This window comes from Berghia stephanieae, chromosome 9 (genome assembly GCF_034508935.2).
Source record: "Berghia stephanieae isolate SIO BIC M18660-M18661 chromosome 9, UCSD_Bste_1.3, whole genome shotgun sequence".
Lineage (NCBI taxonomy): Eukaryota > Metazoa > Mollusca > Gastropoda > Nudibranchia > Aeolidiidae > Berghia > Berghia stephanieae.
Window position 1 is genome coordinate 18,234,250 of NC_088368.1, and position 21,912 is coordinate 18,256,161.

The following is a 21,912-nucleotide window of genomic DNA, read 5'->3' on the forward strand; positions in this document are numbered from 1 at the left end:
AGCTCAAAACATTACCATCCGGAAGTATAATGGACCAACACACACAACTATGTGTAACCATGAACTTTTATAGTCTGGTTTATACAGTTTAGTGAGAATCACTCACAAACGCGGATGGCAAAATACAATAACAAAGGCTTGAGTGACGTCATCTTCATTCTATCTATAGATAGTTCGAAGTTGACGCTACTCAGGTCTTTGTTATTGTTTTTTGCCATCCGCGTTTATGAGTAATTCTCACTAAACTGTATTAACCGGACTATAAACGATCATGGTTACACAAAGTTTGGTGTGTTGGCCCGTTGTACGTCCGGATGACAATGTTGTGAATTCCTTAGCCAAACGCATACTATCTATACATCATGCTACTAATATAGTTATGTCGCCTTTATGTAATCTATTCATTATGAGTAGTCCAAATGGTTGATTACATACACACTCCCAAGCATTCAGGAAACACACTCTTGAGCTTTTATAAAGCGCAATATCCACTAAACGTGCTCAAAGCGCTTTACAAAGCTTCCTTGACCAACAGCAACATGTAACATAATATAGAACGAGACATGACGCCTGTTAGGCGCTATTACAATTTTTTTTTCTACATAGACAACGCTGTTAACAGCCAGGTACTCATTTTACACCTCCAAGGGCTCGAAATATGCGCCGAGCGAGGCTCGAACCAAGGACCTTCCGATCCGAAAGCGAGTGTCATACCACAAGACCACATAGCCTCACAAAAGAGTGTTGGTCACGACCTTTCTATTTAGGCCGGCTTGTAAGTCCTAGACAGAACCTGGTACATACTGTGTCTTCTATCCCCGTAGATCTGTTTTCAAACTTGCATTCTGTCTTTGCCTTGGAATGAGATTATTTGGTTTTGTGCTGGTCTTGGCCCGAGTCCCGACTGGGAGGGAAACAGTCAAATGCATAGTTATTGTTTTGGGAGATGATATTTTTTTCCTTGTAAATCATCTCTCTGTTATGTATTATAAAAAAATTTATTTTGAATTTATAATGTAAGCATTTGAGTGTATTTCTCTTAGTGGGGACCGTGCTTGTGTCCAGATGAGACTTATTGGTGATCTAAACTAAGTGCATTGATGGTATGCTCTTGGAACCTACATCTGATCCCTATTTGTTCCCAGTTCCTCTTTGTCTTACTTTTTCTTGGATGCTTTAATTATATTTCTAGAACTTTTTACCATCCCATTTTCTTCCTGTTTACTGGCGCTGATATAACCTAAATGTTTTGCAAGCGCCGTAAAACCCTTAAAAACAAAAACACATAGACAGAACCTATACACCACAATGATACTGAAACACACAAAAAAAACATTCAAAAAGGCAAAGAAAGACACAATTGTATAAGTTCCTCTTTCACATCTTTATTCATGACTTAAATCAAATTAAAGTTTGTTTGTTTTTCGTAATTTGTATTTTATCGGTCAAATTTAGGTACGTTAGAGCTATTTTAATTAAATAAAAGAAAAACGTGAAATGAATTCTATATTTTGTTTTATAAATTAAAATCAGTAAGCGGATTAAATAAATTAAAAAAAAACTGGTTAGATTTTTATTAAAATGAAACTGAACACAATAATTAAACCATATTCAATGCGCATTAGACTGGAAGTCAGCAACACCAATATATTTATTGATGGTTTTATTTATAGATGTATTCAAGCCCTTTCTAACTGAAACTGCTTAAAATCAAAACATTATATAATCGTGTTAAGACATTTTTTTTGTTATTTTCATCATGATCCGATTTTCAAGTCTAAATTTGTTTTGTTTTGTTTCATGTAATCTCAGTCGAAGGCAAATTTCTGTCTTGTAAAAACGATTTACGTTATTTCGTCATCGACAGGTTCTGAAAGGCATTGTTACCTCTCGTTATTATAATCATGTCCTTCATCATCATCATCATCCTCATCATCATCATCATCATCATCGTCATTCTAGTATCTCTCATCAATATCGTCAAAACCAACATTTTCAATAACCATCTGCCGTTTCAGTACTTTTGCACTATATCGATGACTGCAATTCTAACCATTGTTCTTTCTCTGTCGTCCTCCTTTGCGCCACATGCATGAAAAAAAATATCTTCCACTTTAGTCGGGAAATTTTGCTTCAAATATCAATCAATCAAGATCAACGCCAACTTGTGAAAAAAAAACTTCAATTATTTTCAAACTTTTTGAAGGAATTAGTAGTAGTAATATTATCATAATATGGACACGCCTGCATCTGGAATCTGTCGACCTATTCATTAAACTCATTCCCTGCTCTTAGAACCGACTCGTAACTTCCGAAAAGAGAAGTATCAGGTTTCTGGGAAAAACAGCAAGACACATGAATATAAACATCTGAACAAGTGTGTATGAAAGGTGCCATAGGTGGCAAAGCAAGAAAAAAAATACAAGAAAAAAAAAACATCCCAAAAAATCAGTCGATCGAATCTCAGACCTTCTGATTACCGGTCAGACGTGCTACCATCCTTTTGGGATGGTTTTTTTTTCTTGTATTGTCACTTTTGGCACCTTTCATACCCACTTGTTAAGTTCTTAATCTTACACCAGTGCCTGCTTCTTAATTTCTTAATTCACATGCATAAAATATGCTCAATGAAATAAGAAATTAAAAGGACGGAGGAGGAGGAGCAGGAGGAGAACAACAACATTGCCATCATCAAAAGGAGAAAGCTCTCGTGGTTTGGTCATGTGACACGACACGACACGGCTCAATTCCCAAAACAATATCACATGATGTCACATGAGAAGGATGGAAAATAAGAGGTCAACAAAACAAGAATTGGGTCAAACAACACCAAAAAATGGACAAGGATGGACAGTCTATTCCCACTTTCATTTGCAAGGACTGAAACAGAAGGGAATGGCGCCAAATAGGTGCAGAATCAGCTCTGACGTGTACTCTACGATTGACACGGTCAGGAGACTGAGGTGAAGATATCAAGTTTGAGATTTTTCGACAAGTTGGATGCCATTTTGATTGATCGATATTTGAAGTAAACGTTTTCTGTCAAAAATTGAAAAATAATTCTTTGCCAGGGTTGTGTTCGGTTGATGTCTTTCTTCCCTCCTCCTCCCCTCATCTCTCACAGCCCCACAACAAACCTCTATCACCACCACCATCTTCCTCATTCTCGTTACTTGGTGCACGTATTCAAGACTTTATCACAATATGGGTAGTGGGCACAGCAATCGTAATCCGAGAGACAGGGGTGTCCGTACCAGCAGTCGTAGCAGACGTGAGCACGCTTGTTGCACTTGGAGAACCGGCGACAGCAATCGGCGTCGCTCCGACAGGACTCTCGGAGACAGTTGGTGTTGGGAAGACGATCCCATGGCATGGGGTATCTGGTGGGATGGGATGGGATGGGATGGGATGGACAAAGACAGGCGAAGAGTTAATTGAATATGCTAAGATGTTAGTGAATGGATTGAAGTGAATGTGTTTTGAGCTTCTAGAAGATGTGGACTATTAAAAAAGTGATGTACAAAAACCAGAACAACAACTCACCCCCCCCCCCCCCCAATATTAAACAAGGAACGTTTCGGGATCAAAACTCTTCTTCAGCTAATGTAAAATTAAGTTTAATCGTGAATATATCAATTTAAATCCAGATATATGGCAGAAAAACCCCTTCTTCAAACCAATAACAAAAAGAATTAAAACTTTAACGCATCACGTTATATCCAGGTATACATCAGCTGTATTTATCCGTAGCCATCGTTAACTTATAAAGTCCTGACACTGACCAAAAAAAAACGTCAAAAGACAAGTCTTTGGCCACAAAATAAAACAAATCCTGAGTTGTATTTAATAATTCAACCAATGGAATCACTTGTCACCTTGAGCACTACGAACGACAAATCACTAGACTGCACAAACCTTTAAAAATGACGTCAAACTTCTAGTGTCAGGCTATAAGTTAACGATGGTTTATCTGGGTTTAACGTGGTGTATTATGTTTTAACTGTTTTTTTTTTTGCTATTGGCTAAAGAAGGGTTTTAAGCCCGAGACGTTCCGTGTTTAGTGTCTCATTATTTTTTGAAGTGTCATTTTGATTTTTGTATATTACTTATTAAATGGTGAATGTATTATGGATGAAAAAAATTATTGGATGGTAGAGCTGATTAGTGAGTGGATTCTTTACTAAATACAGCGTGATTCACATGAAATGTTAACACTTCAAGAGATGGTAAAAGAAACGTTTGACCAAATCCACACTTAACTTTGTGCCATCGGTGTGCTTAATGTCGTAAAAAGCTCTCCTTATTCTTCCAAAATTCTCAATTTTCGTAACTTTTAATTGACCTCAAACACACCAGAAAAATGGCCGCTATGTAGATTATAAAAAGAGTCACTCAATTTTACGACACTGAGTGAGCACACCAAATGGATGAAACACAATTTGTGGGTTGGTTAACTGATAGTTTCTTTTACCATGTGAACTTTAATGCGTGTAATTGAAGTATGCATATTTGAAGGTGGACGTGTAAAACACGATGTGAAATTATAAAGCTGGAGATACGTGGGTGATTAGAATATAATGTTCAAAATGTTATCGGAAATCTATGTAGGAGGACAATTCTTGTTAGTTTGGAGAATATCATCCCTATGGTAACACAGAAAAGCCATGTTCGAGTAACTTTATACGTAATGTATGGTGCTGATTAGTGAAGCGGCGATAGTGCTAAATGCGCTTTGAACAGTTTATTTAATCTAGAAAGCACGGTGATTCGTGCTAGTATAAACAATTAACTACAAGCTCAAACTACATAGATGAATAAGCATCTAGAACATTTTCATCATACCTTTCATTTCCGTTCAGGACAGCTTCTCAAATAGACTCTACATCCCTTTTGCTCCAAAAACTAATTATTTTGAAAAGTCTTAAGACATACACACGCTTACTATTCTTACCAATAAAAACCAACCTGCTTCTAAAGTCTAACAGAACTATTACCGTCAATTGGGGTCACTTTGCCTCAAGAGGAAACTTAGTCTCTGTGAATTGGATTCAATAGTCTGATGTCACGTCGCCCAACAACGGCGGCCATCGTGGTTCTAAACAACGAAAATCAGTACTTTTTATTCTTCATGCTGGCTAGAACTTTTCATATGTCTTGTGATCAGAATGTGTAAAAGTCAAAACATGATCAGATTTATAATGTTTTTTTCCCTCTGGATACGCTTTTATGCTCGTCGGAGAAATATTTCATAAGGGCGTCCGCCATTGTTCCGATAGTTTAGAGCCAGTTACTAATTTAACATGCGTCATTACGAGGGAAGTGACGTTACGACAGTTGAAGCGTATTTGGAGCATATTGAATAGCCCCTGCTTTGTTGCAGTTATTGTACCTGTTAAATGACTTTAAATTTTATCAAAGGGAATAATTGCCACAGAACTAAACAAATCTCTTATTAGTCCAAAATTCAAGAGTAAAAGTTTCCCCTTTATGTAAAGTTACTCCAGTTGGCGGTATTTAGTAAAAATAGAGATTTTTTTTCTATGAACGGAAGACAGGAAAATGATTGGGCTCTTCAATACTCTTCAACAGTCGTAACGTCACTTCCTTTCTAATGACGCACGGTAACTTAGTAACACCAGCTCTAAACTATCGGAACAATGGTGGACGCCCGTATGAAATATTTCCCCGGCGAGCATAAAAGCGTATCCAGAGTGAAAAAAACCCATAAAGTTGATCATGTTTTGACTTTTACACGTTCTGATCACAAGGGATGTGAAAAGTTCTAGCCAGCATGAAGAATAAAAAGTAATGATTTTCTTTGATTAGAGCCAAGATGGCTGCCGTTGCCAGGCGGCGTGACATCAGACTACTGAATCCAATTCAATTGCAGAAAATTGCTCCCAAGAACTCTCCCCTTAAAATTATATTATACCAATGGTCCTATCTCAACTCTTATCTTATCTTTCGTCAATTTTATCTTTCCACCTAAAAAGCATTCTAAAACAGCCACGTGACATTCCAAAGCCTGTAAAATGCAGATGCAAATATTTATTTGATGAATGGCCGGGCATGCGTGCAGCTTCTACACCGATAGTATTGATCTTTTGATCAGGTTAAAATCAAAACTCGTCTTTATACCCTTTGAAATCAAAATATCAAAGGAACTTCAAAACGCTTTGTATAGCCAATCAAACATGTTACAGTTCTTCCAGTCAATTTTAAGCTCTACTTTACGTGCGTTCAATTAAGAAATTAAGGAGCAGGCACCGATGAAACGTAAAGAACTGAACAAGTGTGTATTGAAGGTGCCAGACAAAGCAAGAAAAAACAAACATCCCCCAAAAAATCAATCGACCTCGACTGGGGATGTAACTTCAGACCTTCTGATCAATCAATCCCCAGTCGAGGTCGACTGATTTTTTGGGATGTTTTTTTTTTCTTGTATTATTCTTTCTTGCTTTGTCTTGCACTTTTAATACACACTTGTTCAGTTTTTTTTTATTTTACGTGTGTAACTTCAATCCAAACTCCAAATAAATATGGTATAGAAATAAATGGGTCATGATACTCTTGTGTAGGAAATATATTGATTAGTTTGAGTTTTTGGAAGAACTCTATGCACAAGTCTCCAATAATGCGTTAGCGAGTCATATATCGGTTTATATAAATATGATATGTTTTTCCATGCTAATGATCGTCGCATTGGCCACAACGATAAAACATTAATATTGAATGAAGAAGCTGTCCTGAATGGTATGTCCGTAGAGACAACAATCGGGGTGGCGATTTGAAGATAGGATGAGAGAAACCTAATTAATGAAGCGTGGATGTGATAGTGAAGTGAAAGAAGCTTTATTTAATGGTGTGTTGATTGTGAATGTGTATTGAAAGAAAACGTACTAAATATGGTGTAAATATGAAGTGAAATAAAAAATAATAATTTTTGAATGGAGTGTAGATGTGAAAGTGAAATGAAAGAAAACTTATTAAATAGAGTTAAAGATATCTAATTGAATGGGATGTTGATGTAAATGTTAAGTGAACAAAAATGCAGATATGAATGTGAAGTGAAAGAAACATTAATCAATGTAGTGGGGACCGTTAGGACCAAATATCATAAGAATTGTGCAAATGCTGGTAAAAGCATGAAACTTTGCATAATGAAACTTCTTATAACAAAGAATGATTTTTGATATAGAACCACTCTGAGAGAGTTTCTGGTTAAACACAAGAGCTCGCTGAAAAACGGAAAAATTGTGGTATAAAATAAAATGGGCGACTAAAGTATTGAGAACGCCGTATTGTTTACATTTCTGTTCGCTGCGCTTTGCGAATCGGACAAACGACTTTATTTTTTGTCACACACCTCTTCTAGATCTATTATTATTGTTTAGCTTAAGGAATTATTCCATTTTCATAAAAAAATGAACTTGATAAGGTAGAATAAGGTGAAAACATCTCCCGTTCGAATGATATTCTTTTGCTGTTATGACTTTGGCTCAGCCGACCGAGTTTTCCGCATTACTTGCAGATATTAACAAGTTGGGGCGGCCAAATTTATATTTAGAGACTGCCAAATATGACGACTTGCACGAAATCACTTTTTGTGCCACTTTATCTCCGATCGATTATGTTGCTAATGTGAAATAAAAAGATAACGTGAACATTCAAATTTATAAACATTCTTGACCTTATACCATGATATCATATTGTAGGTTTCCACTGATATTTATATGGCATTCCTCCTACATTGCATGACACAGATGAAAATAAATTCATCAACTGTCATTCATTCTGAATTTTACTTTACGTAATTTCTACTTTAGTACTCCAACATCCAGCAAAATACGACTTTTCACGTGTAAGCCTAGCATTTATTCTGTCAAATTGGCCATCTGGCAATCATCGGTATGCGGTCGCAATATGTGTGATCGCTCGTGTAGGCGGCAAATGTGTAGAAAGCGGTGACAGTGATCGTTAGTCACCTTTTTTAAACCGATAATGATGGTACACTAATAAGTAACAAACATATGATGTCAAAAATCTGGTTCCAACTCATTACAAGTGTAAATCCAGTCTTTCGGAGAACTGGATAGTACCTTGTGTAATTGATATTATGGTTTCATAGTGATGTCATCTAATTTTCTAGTTTAAATATATGCTGGTCGTTATTAAAGATCATCATCCTCGTTCTTTTACACCCCATAACCATAATAATCTTCCTCTACATCCTGCTACTAAAATAAATATGCCACTTTATGATTCAATATGTAACCTAATCATTATTAGTCCTCCGAAGGACTGGTTACATACACATTTCCAAGGAGTTTGGAACTGGAAGGGCTAAAGGTGTGACGTCACAACTTCTCTGCCCAATTACTACTAAAGTTTAAGATGTGTAGCGATAAGAATTATGCCGTGCAAATCGGTTGTATTAATTTGTTTCGAGCTACTTTTTGACAGAGTAATATACTTTATCGAGGTCTGCATTTACTCCAAAATCAACTGATACTGATACAATCATTATTAAACTATGGTTATGAATTTTTGTCCGATGACAGGAAAAGAACGCCAATCATGGAAGGTGTACTAGATTATTGCAGAGATTGTCACAATGGCAAAACAAATTTTCAATGAAGTGATTGATCAAACTAATTGCGTCATATGCCAAAATGATAGCCAGGAACATTTGGAGTGCCCTTCCAAAACTATCTCTATAGTCCTCTCTATCAAGACGTGCTATTTAGGGTTACAAAACAGTTGAAGCAACAACAGATGAATTTTTGTGATGCACCTTGCCGAGGAATAAGGGTTTTAAGTTTTCTTCGTGGGTGAAGGTTCTTGCACTGCTTCTACTCTCACACACCATGCCTTAGTGTGGCATAATGGAGAGAAAGATAAAGTGAGTAAATGTGACGCTTAAGGAAACAACACAAAACAAACATATGTCATGTCGGGACTAAACTTCCATGATGAATACACGGCAATAGCGCCAGCAGCAGTGATAGAAAATATATACTGAGCCCAGCAGGCGCTTATCTGACGTGCAGTTCCTTTCCTGTAGCTGAACTCAATAGCTGCACGGGATTTAGACAATGGAGCTTAATGAGGAAATAAACTGGTTGCGGAAAGAATTGCGGATGCAGTCCTACAATCCAAATTGATGTAAGTGCCGGAGGCATATACACAATACCACGGCAATTGGTTTCTTGCCTTTTTTCTCATTGTGAGAAGAGTCTTCAAGACGGAAGCTGGGACATGAATCGGGTCAATTCGAAAATATCTAGGAAAAAGAATATCTGGAAAGCAACCTGGGATTTATAAATTGTCAGAGATTGGGACATTTTACATGGCTTCTAGCTGTTTAATTGAATAAATGAGAGTAAAAAAGGTCATACAACCAGGTTGTATTAACAATTTTTTATTCCTGTGAAAATTCTAAAGGAGGGGATATTCCTTTATTTTTAAAGAGGATATTTCTAGAGTATTTAACTCAACAGTGTGGGAACGGGGTGCTATAGATATAATGGGTACTCTAAATAAGACAAGATTGAACACCAAACATAACCCTTTGAAGGCAGTTTTGGAGCCATGTAAGACTCTATGCTCATCTCTCTTATGCTCAAATGACTATTGTGAGTAGCTATATTGATGGTGATGTCATTGTTAGTCCTGATGAATATATACCGCTCAGTCAACTCATGTTAAATTAATTAGAAAGAGCAATGCCAGATAAGTCATTGGAGACAAAGCAAAACGTGATATCACAAAGCTAAAATTACCATTACCACTGTGTAGTAGAGTAAAGGTGTATGCTTTAACCTATTCAAAAGGTGTAGTCATCACTTCACATAAATTGGTAATTTGCATTTCCTCCCGAGTAATTGATCTGTCAACTGATATTGCCAACTCAAGTTTGTTCTAAAATTGAAAATGAATAACTTGTTTGTCTGATTTCACTTAAAAACAACAGCCAGTGACAATCCTTCTTCCACTACATCACAGGATAGTTTTCAGGTATGTATTTCTTCCAGCATCCCACCAAAGAGAATCTTGAGACAGTAAGATACTATTTTCCCATTCTCCATACAACACATTGATTGTATAATAGTTGCCCCATGCATTTTTGGACGTGTATGAGTTCTCAGTAACACGATGAAGCATAATTTGCCCAACCTGTTGCTTGCTGATTCCACCAGCTTTGAATCAAACAAAAGCAAAAAGAAATGCAATATGGATCCAACAACCTCACATTCTCAGCTTTCAATGCCAGATTAGTGGACAATGTGTCTTTGATCATATCCCATATTAGACTACAACATGGTTACAGCCCACCAACGTATGGATTAAAGAAGGCAATTCACAGTCTCGATCCTAAACAAGTGCCTGACATAAGTGCCCGCTCCACTCACTTTTTCCGATCCTAAACAAGCACATGAGATAAAAGTTGACCAACCGTTTTTTTTTAAATCGAAAAGCACATCCTAGATGGGAATGGTCGAACACTAACTCAAAATACTTTGCTAAATATCATTCAACCATTTTGACCAATCAATATTGAATTTCTTGGAGTTAAGTGTTCGGCCTTTAAACAATAGACATAGATGATGAAGGTCAGCTTGCTTGATCGATTTTGTTTGAAAATATGATTTTATTATATTTTGTTCATGTTGGCTTTTTTGTATTGAGTGAATGTATTATCTACCAAATTCAGCCCATTGATTAGTGGGCAAAGAATAAATACAAAGACCTGTCCACAAGAGACTGGTATTTCAGTGTTGTGTCATGTTCTGTTATGAATCGTGTGCTTTTGTGAATTTTGTTCACTTGTAGAAACCATCGTGCCCTAAACAATCTTGTTTACACGAGCTTTGACTTTGGAGTGCCTGTCACAAACTCAGGAAAATCTGGAGTTCAAACCTACAGAGGGAAATAAAGAAGAGACTGTTCCTGGCAACGGTAGAGTCAGTGCTTCTATATGTAGCAGCGACATGGACTCTAAAAAAAGCCCCTGAGAATCTACTGGACGGTTGCTACACCCGTATGCTGCGGATGGTCTTCAACATAAGCTGAAAAGAGCACATATCAAATGAAAAGCTCTACAGTGACCTCCCCCCAGTGACTTCGAAGATACAAAAGAGAAGACTGAGACTTGCGGGGCACTGCTGGAGACACAAGGAGGAGATTGCAAGCAGTCTTGTGCTATGAGAACCACCTGAGAGAACCAGAAACAGAGGCAGGCAGAAAAAACATACATTGACTGCCTGCCAGATGACACATGAATGGACAACATCCGGGAGCTGCGTACCCTTCTGGAGGACAGGACAGTATGGCGAAGACTTGTGGCTCATGTTGGGCGCCCCAAGGGGCGGCCTAAGTTAGTGAGTAAGTACATGAGCGTTGTCCTCATAATAGAGTCCAATGCATTGGATATAATCAAGGGACAGAACCTGTGACAAATGCATATCCCAATAAATACACATTTTAACAAGCACAACTAATAATCTGGGATATGCTGGCGTCTTATGAAAAAAGTAGTAAGCAATTACTATTGTCCGGAACACAAAATAGAAACCGAATTAAACTCCGGCTCCATTATCCCTAAATATCATGGCTCATGATGACAACTACTTATCTAGTGGTCAGATGGTCAATAATGGGTGGTCAATTGGTCATTTAGTGGTATTATACATATTAGATAGGGAATTTCCATAAGTGAGTTATTATTATTGACCTGCTGTCGAGCTTACGTATGTCATTGTGATTATCAACTTGACTATCATATTTATGTGATTGAGGAAGATTGGTCATCTGGTCAGCAATTGGTCATTTGGTCAATAAGCTATAATAACCCTACGATTCACAATAAAAGGGAATGCTTCCGGAATTTCAACATTAATCTTATTTTCATTTGCCAATAATGTATATACTTTGAAATATCTACAAACAATAATGATTTTATGATTGTTATTGAATGGTCATTTATTGGTCAGTAATATGGCCAGTTTGAATAATTTGCCCAATTGTGGCATCTACTTTATACTGCAGTGCTGAACATACTTCGAATTCCATGATAAGAATTTGTATTTTAACTACAAAAAGGTTGTCGCTCATTCTGTTTTTATCAGTGGTCATTTTGGTCATTTCGTGGTCAATTCAGAGCTGAACAGTAATAGGAATGTGTTAATTTGTCTCTTATCTAAAGCGAACGACAAATCCTTAAACGCATTTTGCCTTCAATTAAATTTTGAAGCATTTATTGTCGCCGATGTGTCTATTTTATATAGCAATTAGAGGGTTTTAATGAGTGGTCAGTTGGTGGTCATTCCGGTCATTTGTCAGGGTGGTTCTATATCCATAATTGTTTGTATGGCCACTCCCTTCGTTGTCACCAAATTTCATGCTTTTACCACAATATGCACAATTTTGGTCCTATCTGCCTCCACTAATGGAGTGTTGATGTGACTGTGACGTGAAATAACTTTTTTAAAGGAATGTAGATGTGAATGTAAAAAAAAAAGAAACATTGAATTCGGTAGAGATGAAAATGTGAAGTAAAAGAAACATTTTTGAATGGGAGTGTTGATGTAAATGTGAAGTGAAAGAAACGTTATTGATTTGATAGTTATTATGCGAGTTGTAGCTAGAAATGAAGTTGAAGTAAAAAGAAACCGTTGCAGATTAAAATAGATGTAAATGTGAATATAAGGAGAAATAAAAATTATTGAAACGTTATTAAAATGAGGTGTGTAAGGATCATCAAGTGTAAGGATGAAGTGAAATAAACTTGGAACCTTGTGGAAACAATCTTGTCAAGGTGTGGATAACTAGTAACTGATTTTGAAATCAAGTGAAGATGTGAGGATGAAGTGAAAGAAAGATTATTATTCCACCCCTCTCATTGGAAAACCCCATCATTTCTTAGTAAATACGTAATTATTGAATAATGCTTTGAACGCGTTGAAGAAAAAAAATTATTCAACTAGGAGATGCAGAAAATTTTCGCACATTTTATTGGTGTGTAAATGACAGCTGATTGGTAATTATAAATAATCTTTTGGTGCGCAATAATACAAATCCAACGTTTTTAGTTTTGGGTCAAATTGTCATTCAAGCAGAAGAAAGATACAAACTATGGTGAATAGAAGTACTAAGTACTAAACATACCATTTGATTAAAAATTATCTTATTATCTTACTTGTAGGGGTAGAGTAAACGTATTATTTCATTACTTTCTATTTATTAAACTCGTAATAGCTTTATCCTGCAATAGCATATGCTCGCAAGCTCGCTGTGTTATTGGGCACGATAAAAATAACTCTTTTAATAAATACGAAGAGATGAAAGAATCGTATATTAAACAATATTAAAATGAGTTGTAGATTGAAGATAGAGTGAAAGAAACGAAAATTTAAAAAATATCAAAATGAGATGTAGATGTTAGGATGAAGTTAAAGAAATATTGAAGAAACAATTGTAACGCAATAAATGTAAACGAAATGAATCTAACTAAAGTTATTAATTCTATTGAACATTATTTCTACAATAAAATTGTAACCAAACTATTGCGACATCTACTAGGAAAAGCTAATGTCTAATCAAAAGAATTATTAAAATCTTTGAAAAATATATATAGAAAGCTATAGCTAAAACGACATGCAAAGAGAGAAAATGATGAATACATTAGAAAAAAAATAACTAGCGAGTACCCAGATTGCTTTAAAAGCAGTAGTTAGTTTAACGCATGGTGCTTTCTGCTATACACGATGGCGTGAAATAAAAATCAAAGCAAAATAATATGGCACTTGTGGAGATTGGCTATAACAAGAAGCCCCACATCTTAAAGCGGAAGCGGAAACAAAAAAGCACAACCAAGAAACATCAAAGCCAGAGTAAGCAGTAACTTTTTTTTTTTACACGGTGCATCGTTCGAGTTGTGTGGATTTTTAAAGAATCAAACAATTTTACTGATGACATGCCTTGCAAGGTTTTGAATTCTGTCGGGTCTAGCTTATTTATTAGATCATAGAAAGTTTGATCTATGTCTTATTTAGAATGATTCTATCTTAACTTAAAGACATACACCACCGTATAGGCATTATAAATGTATAGACAGTTGCTTTTATCCCTTTTAGATTTTACGGCTTATAAGTTTAACCTATTTTTTGTTTTTGTTTTACAAAATAATTTGATAAACGTTTTTAGAAATTGAACTTTCGAGGAAAAATATAAATACTATCACTCAATAAGTTATCTAAAGTGCTCAACGTGGAAAGAAACCATAACTCTGTTTTGCTATTTCATTTGGGATTCAGCCAGTCTGTCTCGTATAGTAGAAAATTTAATTTAGAATCAATGCATCAAAAGGAAATTTTTAAAACGTTTTGAAATACTCTGGTCAACAAAATGTAATATTTTGGAACGTATTTATCGAGGCTAGACAGTAGGTAATGATTATAGTGTTTTATGAACGTATCTCTCAATACTTTCAATGTTTTGTCAAGCTTGGGGTCCAATTCTATCTTTACTTAATCAAGGTTGACTTGTCTAAAAGCTCTTGTCAATTTTGATGGGTCTTTTTGATTTTTCATCAAGTCTAGCATGTCTATATCATTTGTCAAGTTTTACGCGTTTCTCTCTGATTTGTCAAGTCTAGAAAAATCACGTCCTTTATCAGTCCTGACTTGTCTGTTTTTGTATCGTCAAGTCCAACCTATTCGTATTGTGTCCATTCCGACATATTATCTGTCTTTATTGTTGAGTTTCTTTTATCTATATTATTATAAAGCGCATTGAGCACGTTAAGTGGATATTGCGCTATATAAATGCTCAATTTTTTAATATTATCCTCTGTCACTTCTGACGTATCTGTCTCTGCTTGGTCAAGTATGGCCTGCCTATATCTTTTCTAATTTTGACGCATCTGTTTATGATTTGTATAGTCTGGCACATCAATAACATTTGTCAATTTAGGTGTCTCAAGATGACAATTTTTTTTATCTTTTGTAAATCCCATTGTGTCTGTCAATGTTTGGTTATGGCTGTGTGTTTATCCCTTTATTTTGTATCAAGACTTGATTGATGTGTCTGTTTATTCTTTGTCAATACTTATTTAACCCTTGATGTACCATACTATCTGATGTAAATTATTATAATTTTATAGTACCGGTATCTACGCTTTGTCAAAAACGACTTGTCTTTCAAAATTTGTCAAGTATATACCAAGTATATTTGTCAAGTATTTGTCAAGCTATATCCGTGCTTTGCCGTATAATTTATCTATCATTGCTTTATCAAATAATTGACGTATAAATGGTTTATCCCGCGCCGTTGCGTTGGACCATCTAGATCTGTAAATTTGCTGATGGAAATAACAACATGTATTGAGAATAAAAACTGAGAGGAACGGGCTCATCCAGCGAACGAATAATATTATACTCAGAACGAAGAACGATGCTGAAAAAATCATGGCTGTTACTGCGGAAGCAGCACTGGGGATCTAACCTGTTGTTAAAGGATTTCTTTCTCCACCAATCATTCTTTCTATTTCCCCCGAACCTACTGTAGAGGTATCTAGAACTACGACCACCCCTTCTGACACCACCTCCTCCGTACCTTCTCCATGATGGACTGGCGTAGGGAGATCTGTAGTAGGAAAGGCGCGATGGTCTGCAGGGACAGATGAAGAAAGATTTTTAAAAAAATAAAATTAGTACCTAATTGAATTTAATGAAGGGTAGCGGAAAGGGAATGAGATTAGCGGAAGAGTAGCGTCCCTTGATTGGACGTCACCGGCGGAAAAGTTATTAGAGAGAGAACGTCACGTTGGTTGTGCGCATGCGTCTCTCGTCCTCGCTTCAGGTGAAAGTGGCATGAGACACTTCATCGAAAGCGAGGACGAGAGAGACGCATGCGCAAAACCATTTTGACGTTCTCTCTGTAAGGTGACGTCCAATCAAGGGGCGCTACTCTTCCGCTAATCTCATTCCCTATCAAAATGACGAATTAAAAATAATTAGACCTCATAATAAAAACAAAATAAAATCAACAAATTTATTCCACCCCTTTACCTAAATAGTAACGCTTAAAATATTGAGCTTTTATATAGAGCAATATCCACTTAACGTGCTCAAAGAGCTTTACAAGGGGTACCTGACCAACAGCAAAACGTAACATGTAGAACGAGACATGACGCCTGTTAGGCGAAATTACATTTTTTCCCGACAGATACAACGTTGCTAACGGCCAGGTATTCATTTTACACCTGAATACGGTGAGAAAATGTGAGTAAAGAGCCTTTTCCAAGAACTCAACTGGGTGACTGCGCAGAGCGAGACTCGAACCCAGGACCTTCCGATCTGAAAGCGAGTATCATACCACAAGACCACAATGGCCGCTTAACTCTCTCCTTACCGACCATGTTCAAATTTTTTAACTGAATGTCACAGTAACACACAAAGTAAATCGTTAAACTCAAATTTATAAATCAATTATAACATACTATATACATAATGTTATTTTTTTTAAAAAAGCCTTACAAATATTTTTTTTTACAAATTGCTGAATAAGAAAACTGTTGTTTGTATAGCAGCAAATGTGACGATTTTCCTTCTGTTGGTAAGAAGGGGCTTAACTCCCTCCTTACCAGCTATTTTCAGAATTTTATCCCAAAACTTCATACTCACCCAACACAAAAATGGATTTTCAAACAGATTAGCAACGAGTTTATTCTTTATTTTGTTCAGAAAAATTAGCTCTGCAACACAGTGTCGAGTTTTTATAGCTATAATTATAACGAAATGAAATCAAAGTAACAAAATTGTTGGCTGCATCGTAACGAATGTGACGATTTTCCAATAGGTGGTAAGGAGAGTGTTAAAGATATCATGTTTGCAATAATAATTTGTGACGTCAGATTATCAAGCGTAAATTTCACAAAAAAATCAGACTCTTTAAAAAGATGTAGATATCATTTGAATGTTTTCAAAGATGTCTTTTATTCATAGATGACGGAATAGAAATCGATTGAGGGATAGAATAAAATATTTCTTACACTCTTGCGTTTTGGAATTCGAACTTTGTTCCCAACGCACACTCGCAAGCTCGTGCAGCGGTTGGGAACACGTCCGGAATTCCAAAAAGCAAGAGTGTGAGAATCGTTTATTCTATCCCGGTTATAAAACATTTACGAACAAACAAATTAAAAAAAAATATATGTATGAATTAATTAGACAATGGTAACTGTAGACGTTCCGATTGCCTTAATGCGGCTATGTGGTATAGTGGTATGACACTCGCTTTCGGATCGAAAGGTCCTGGGTTCGAGCCTCGCTCGACGCATAGTTGAGTCCTTGGAAAAGACTCTTTACTCACATTCTTTCATCACTCAGGTGTAAAATGAGTACCTGGCCGTTAACAACGTTGTCTTTGTCCGAACAATTGTAACATCGCCTAACAGGCGGCATGTCTCGTCCTACATGTTAATGTTGCTGTTGACCAGGGACCCCTTGTAAAGCGCTTTGAGCACATTTAGTGGATATTGCGCTATATAAAAGCTCACTTTTCTTTTCTTTCACATTGGATTTCGTTTATGTTTTTAAATTGTTTCTCCTCTAAGACTAATCAGCTTGCAATAAGAGGAATAAAGCGATTTATAATGGTATATTAAAATTACAGTGATATAATGGATGTAATAATATCTCATAGTTTAAGATGTGAACGTGGAAGTTTAAATGTTAAGGCTTTTTGTCATTATCAATACAAGTGCCCGGTCCACACTTTTTATGAATTTTATTCAACCCAATATCGGAGCAAGAGGGGGCGAAGTGGCCGAGTGGTTAAGACGTTGCACTGTGATCCGGAACGTCCCGGGTTCGAGCCCTCCTTCAGACACTTTCGTTTTTTTTCCCTTGGGTACGATTATTAACCCCCAATTTGCTCAATTGGATAACACTGGTGAGTCCTGTTGACATCAGACATCTTGTTTGATGGATTATCTATATCATTCCTTCATGGATCGAATGCCTTGGCGACGGTTTCTTATGGTGCCGTTGCGAAAGGGTGCAATTAATTTAAAATATTGGCGCTATTCCTTGTGCGTCTTATTTGTTTAAGTCCCCTTCACTCAGGTGAAACTATCTTAATAAAACTTTAATTAAACGCTTGGTAAAACCTGAAAGTTTAATGGAAGGATACAAGAATTTGTTGAGTGTAAACAAACAAATGATTAATGGGTATAAAATATGATTATCTTCAGAAATGAAATATTAGAGGTAAGCCCCAAGGAAAAAAATGAAAATGGGTTGGAGAGAGAGAGAGAGAGGGAGAGATAAAGAGGGGGGGGGGGGGCAGAGAGAGTGGTGTAACACAAATTAACACACACACACACACACACACACACACACATATATATATATATACATACATACATACATACATACATACATACATACATACATACATATAGACAGGCACGTGGACACAGACAGATAGAGGGAAAGGGGGGGGGGGGGGGAGCAACACAACATAGATAACTACCTTCGCCTTGAAGAGCCATGTGGTGACCGGAAGTAAGACAATCGGGCAGGCCTGCAAATTAAAAAAAGAGAAAACGACATTCTGTATTCATTCATAAAAAGACCAATAAAGATAGTATGAGAAGTTCACAACATTGCCATCCGGAAGTGTAACTGGCCAACACACAAACTATGTGTAACCATGATCGTTTATAATCTGGTTAATACAGTTTAGTGAGAATTACTCATAAACGTGGATGGCAATAAACAATAACAAAGGCCTGAGTGACGTCGCCTTCGAACTATCTCTATACACAATTTACTAATAAACCAATCCAGTAATATGAGCCCTTTACAATTCATAACAGAACGAACTTGGACTAACCGTGGCCTTCGTAAAGTTATGACGTCAAAATGCCAGACTTTTGCCACAAAAGAAAACAAATCGTGAGTTGTATTCAATAGTTCAACCAATGAAATAACTTGTTTCCATCACTACTAACGACAAGTCACTAGGCGGTGCAAAAACCAAATAATGACGTCAAAATGCCAGTCCTTTTGGATTTCAGTGTCAGGCTATAACATAACGATGGCTACGGACTAACCCACACCGGAGACTGACAAAGACGTCTCGGCACTGCCGTCCTCTGCCGTCTTCCGGATACAGACGTCGGACACGGAGAAAATACTAAGAATAAAGAGAAGAACCGCGAGACCTATCTACCCATACCAAGCTCGAAAAAAAAACAAACAAAAAAAAAAAAAAACGGAAGAGGACGTCGGGTGCTTGGTATGGGTAGGTCAAGCGGTGCCTTGCTCAAGGCACACACACAGCACAGTGGCGGGTGATCGAATTCGTTACCTTTCGGCTACAAAGGCAGAGACCGTACCTCTGAGCCACGCTGCCCCCGGAGTGAGTATTATCTAATCTACCGATAATATATGAAGAAACAAATCCATCACTTTCTCTACTAAAAAGCGTACAAGACAGAAGAGATAAATTAAAACTCAATTATCCACATGTAATGCTTAAGTTAGACAAAAAACACTATAATATAATGTAAATGTTGCTGCTCGAAGCTCGAAGAAATAAATAATAATGCGAAAATGAATATAAGCTTCAATTTAATTACAAAAACAGATCAAAGGAAGGTTTCGGGTTTCACCTTTCAAAGGGAAAACCCGAAACGTTCATTTGATCTGTTTTTTGTAATTAAATTGAAGCTTACATTCATTTTCACATTATTATTTATGACAAAAACAGTGTAATGTTTCGTACCATGTTTCACTCGTGGAATCCTTTTATGTTTTGTTTGTTTTTAAGGGTTTTACGGCGCTTGCAACACATTTAGGTTATATCAGCGCCAGTAAAAAGGAAGAAAATGGGATAGTAAAAAGTTCTAGAATTACAATTAAAGCACCCAAGAAAAAGTAAGACATAGGGAAACTGAGAACAAATAGGGATCCGATGTAGATTCCAAGAGCACACCACCAATGTTCTTAGTTTGAGATCACCTATAAGTCTCATCCTTTTAGATTCGAGACAAAGAATGCTTGATTTCTGGATGGTTTTAAGTCTCTGATCGATCTAGAGTTGTATTGTCTAAGATTTCAATAGAATTATTTCCTTTCAGTTTTCTGTGGGTGATTTGATTGATTTTATTGAATGATATTACCTATATGATCGTTTGTGCATATATATGTTTAAGCGTTTCCGAGCACTTTTGGTGGAAAGGGGCGCTATAGAAATTACGTATTATTATTATTATTATTATTATTATTATATTATTATTATATTATTATATTATTATTATTATTATTATTATTATTATTTTATTATTATTATTATTATCATCATTATCATTATCATTTATTATTATTATTATTATTATTTTATTTTTATTATTATTATTATTATTATTATATTATTATTATTATTATTACTATTATTATTATTATTATTATTTTATTTTTCTATTTTCAAAAAATCTTCAATTAGACCTTTAGCCATGTTGTTATGTTATGTTATGCTACATTATGTTATGTCATGTTATGCTACATTATGTAATGTTTTGTTATTTTATATTATGTTGAATATAAAATAATGATTTCGCGGAAGACTTTCTGTCTCGTAATGCATGTGGTAGAAGATAGCGAAAGTTGGAGAGATCTTACAAAGAGGATAAAAGAGCCGAACGAGGCGTCCCAATCTTATGACTAGGAGGCGAAAACGCTATGTCATCAAGTACGTCGTTAAAAGCAAAATATTTCTTGACAAATTGAAAAATTGTCGTAGAGTGGAACAATGCTGAATGTCAAAGATCACATTTAGATTATTGATTTAGTGTGTTTCAATTAAGGTAGGGTGTTGTCTTCTTTTATATTTGCTAATAAAATCACATTTAGAATTGATTGTTTACACTAACTGAAGTTGAGATAATAGATAGGGGGGAGGAAGGAGGGAGGAGAGATAGTGAGAGTAAATGGGATTGGTAAAGTGAGAGATATTATGGGAAATCAGCGAAATAGAAAGAGTAGGGTATGGAAGGGGGGGGGGGGAAGTGAGAGTCAATGAGATTGATATAGAATGAGAGATAAGTGTATAAGAAACCAGATAATTGGATAGAGAGAGGGAGGGGGGATAGATAGACAGATAGAGAGAGAGAGAGAGAGAGAGAGAGAGAGAGAGAGAGAGAGAGAGAGAGAGAGAGAGAGAGAAATGAGAATGAGAATGAGAAGAAGAAGAAGAAGAAACAGCAGCTAAAGAAAGATAGAGGGGGGGGGGGGGGGGGGCTGTAGGGAGCAGAAGGTACACCACGTTGGAGACGGGACTTGATGTGATTGGGGGGGGGGGGGGGGGGGGGGAGAGAGAGATGCAGCTTCGGGGACCAAAAAAAAGATCAGAGTTTAATGAACGTAAATGATGACGATGAGTAACTGCTGGTAACTGATGCGATTTGATTCCTTGGGGAAGACATCATCATCACGATAGCCGTCTCGTGTCAACAGTTTGTTAGGAGGAGTTTGTTTTAAAAACCTTTACGTATTCGCAAACGCGACAATTTTAGATAAACATCAAAGCTATTTTCTTTTTCTTTTCTTTTCCTTTCTTTTTTTTTCTTTCTTTTGATATTTTTTTTTCCCTTTGCATGTTGGCGATTGGGTATCCTATAGATAGTTCGAAGATGACGTCACTCAGGTCTTTGTTATTGTTTTTTTGCCATCCGCGTTTATGAGTAATGCTCACTGAACTGTATTAACCTGTCTATAAACGTTCATGGATACACAGTTTTGTGTGTTGGTCCGTTATACTTCCGGATGGCAATGTTATGAGCTTCTTTGTCAAGCGCATACTACCTATATATATATACATGTGACCAATCGTCCCTAAAGGGTA

General features: G+C 36.4%; 1 protein-coding gene across 6 annotated transcripts in view; it reads right to left on the minus strand.

Moving 5' to 3' along the window:
- Window positions 1-1,365: 1,365 nt before the first annotated feature.
- Window positions 1,366-21,912, minus strand: part of LOC144979817 (uncharacterized) — a 159,515-nt gene continuing 138,968 nt past the window's right edge. For 3 of the 6 annotated variants that reach the window (XM_078926955.1, XM_078926953.1, XM_078926954.1), the window contains exons 5-7: window positions 18,538-18,588; window positions 15,616-15,669; window positions 1,366-3,380 (exon numbers count right to left, since the gene is read on the minus strand). In XM_078926955.1, coding sequence (XP_078783081.1) covers window positions 3,170-3,380; window positions 15,616-15,669; window positions 18,538-18,588 — 316 coding nt within the window. In that variant the 3' untranslated portion in view covers window positions 1,366-3,169. Of the gene's footprint in view, window positions 3,381-15,504; window positions 15,670-18,537; window positions 18,589-21,912 lie in introns of all 6 variants that reach the window. The other 3 variants (XM_078926952.1, XM_078926950.1, XM_078926951.1) reach the window with 1 other exon arrangement.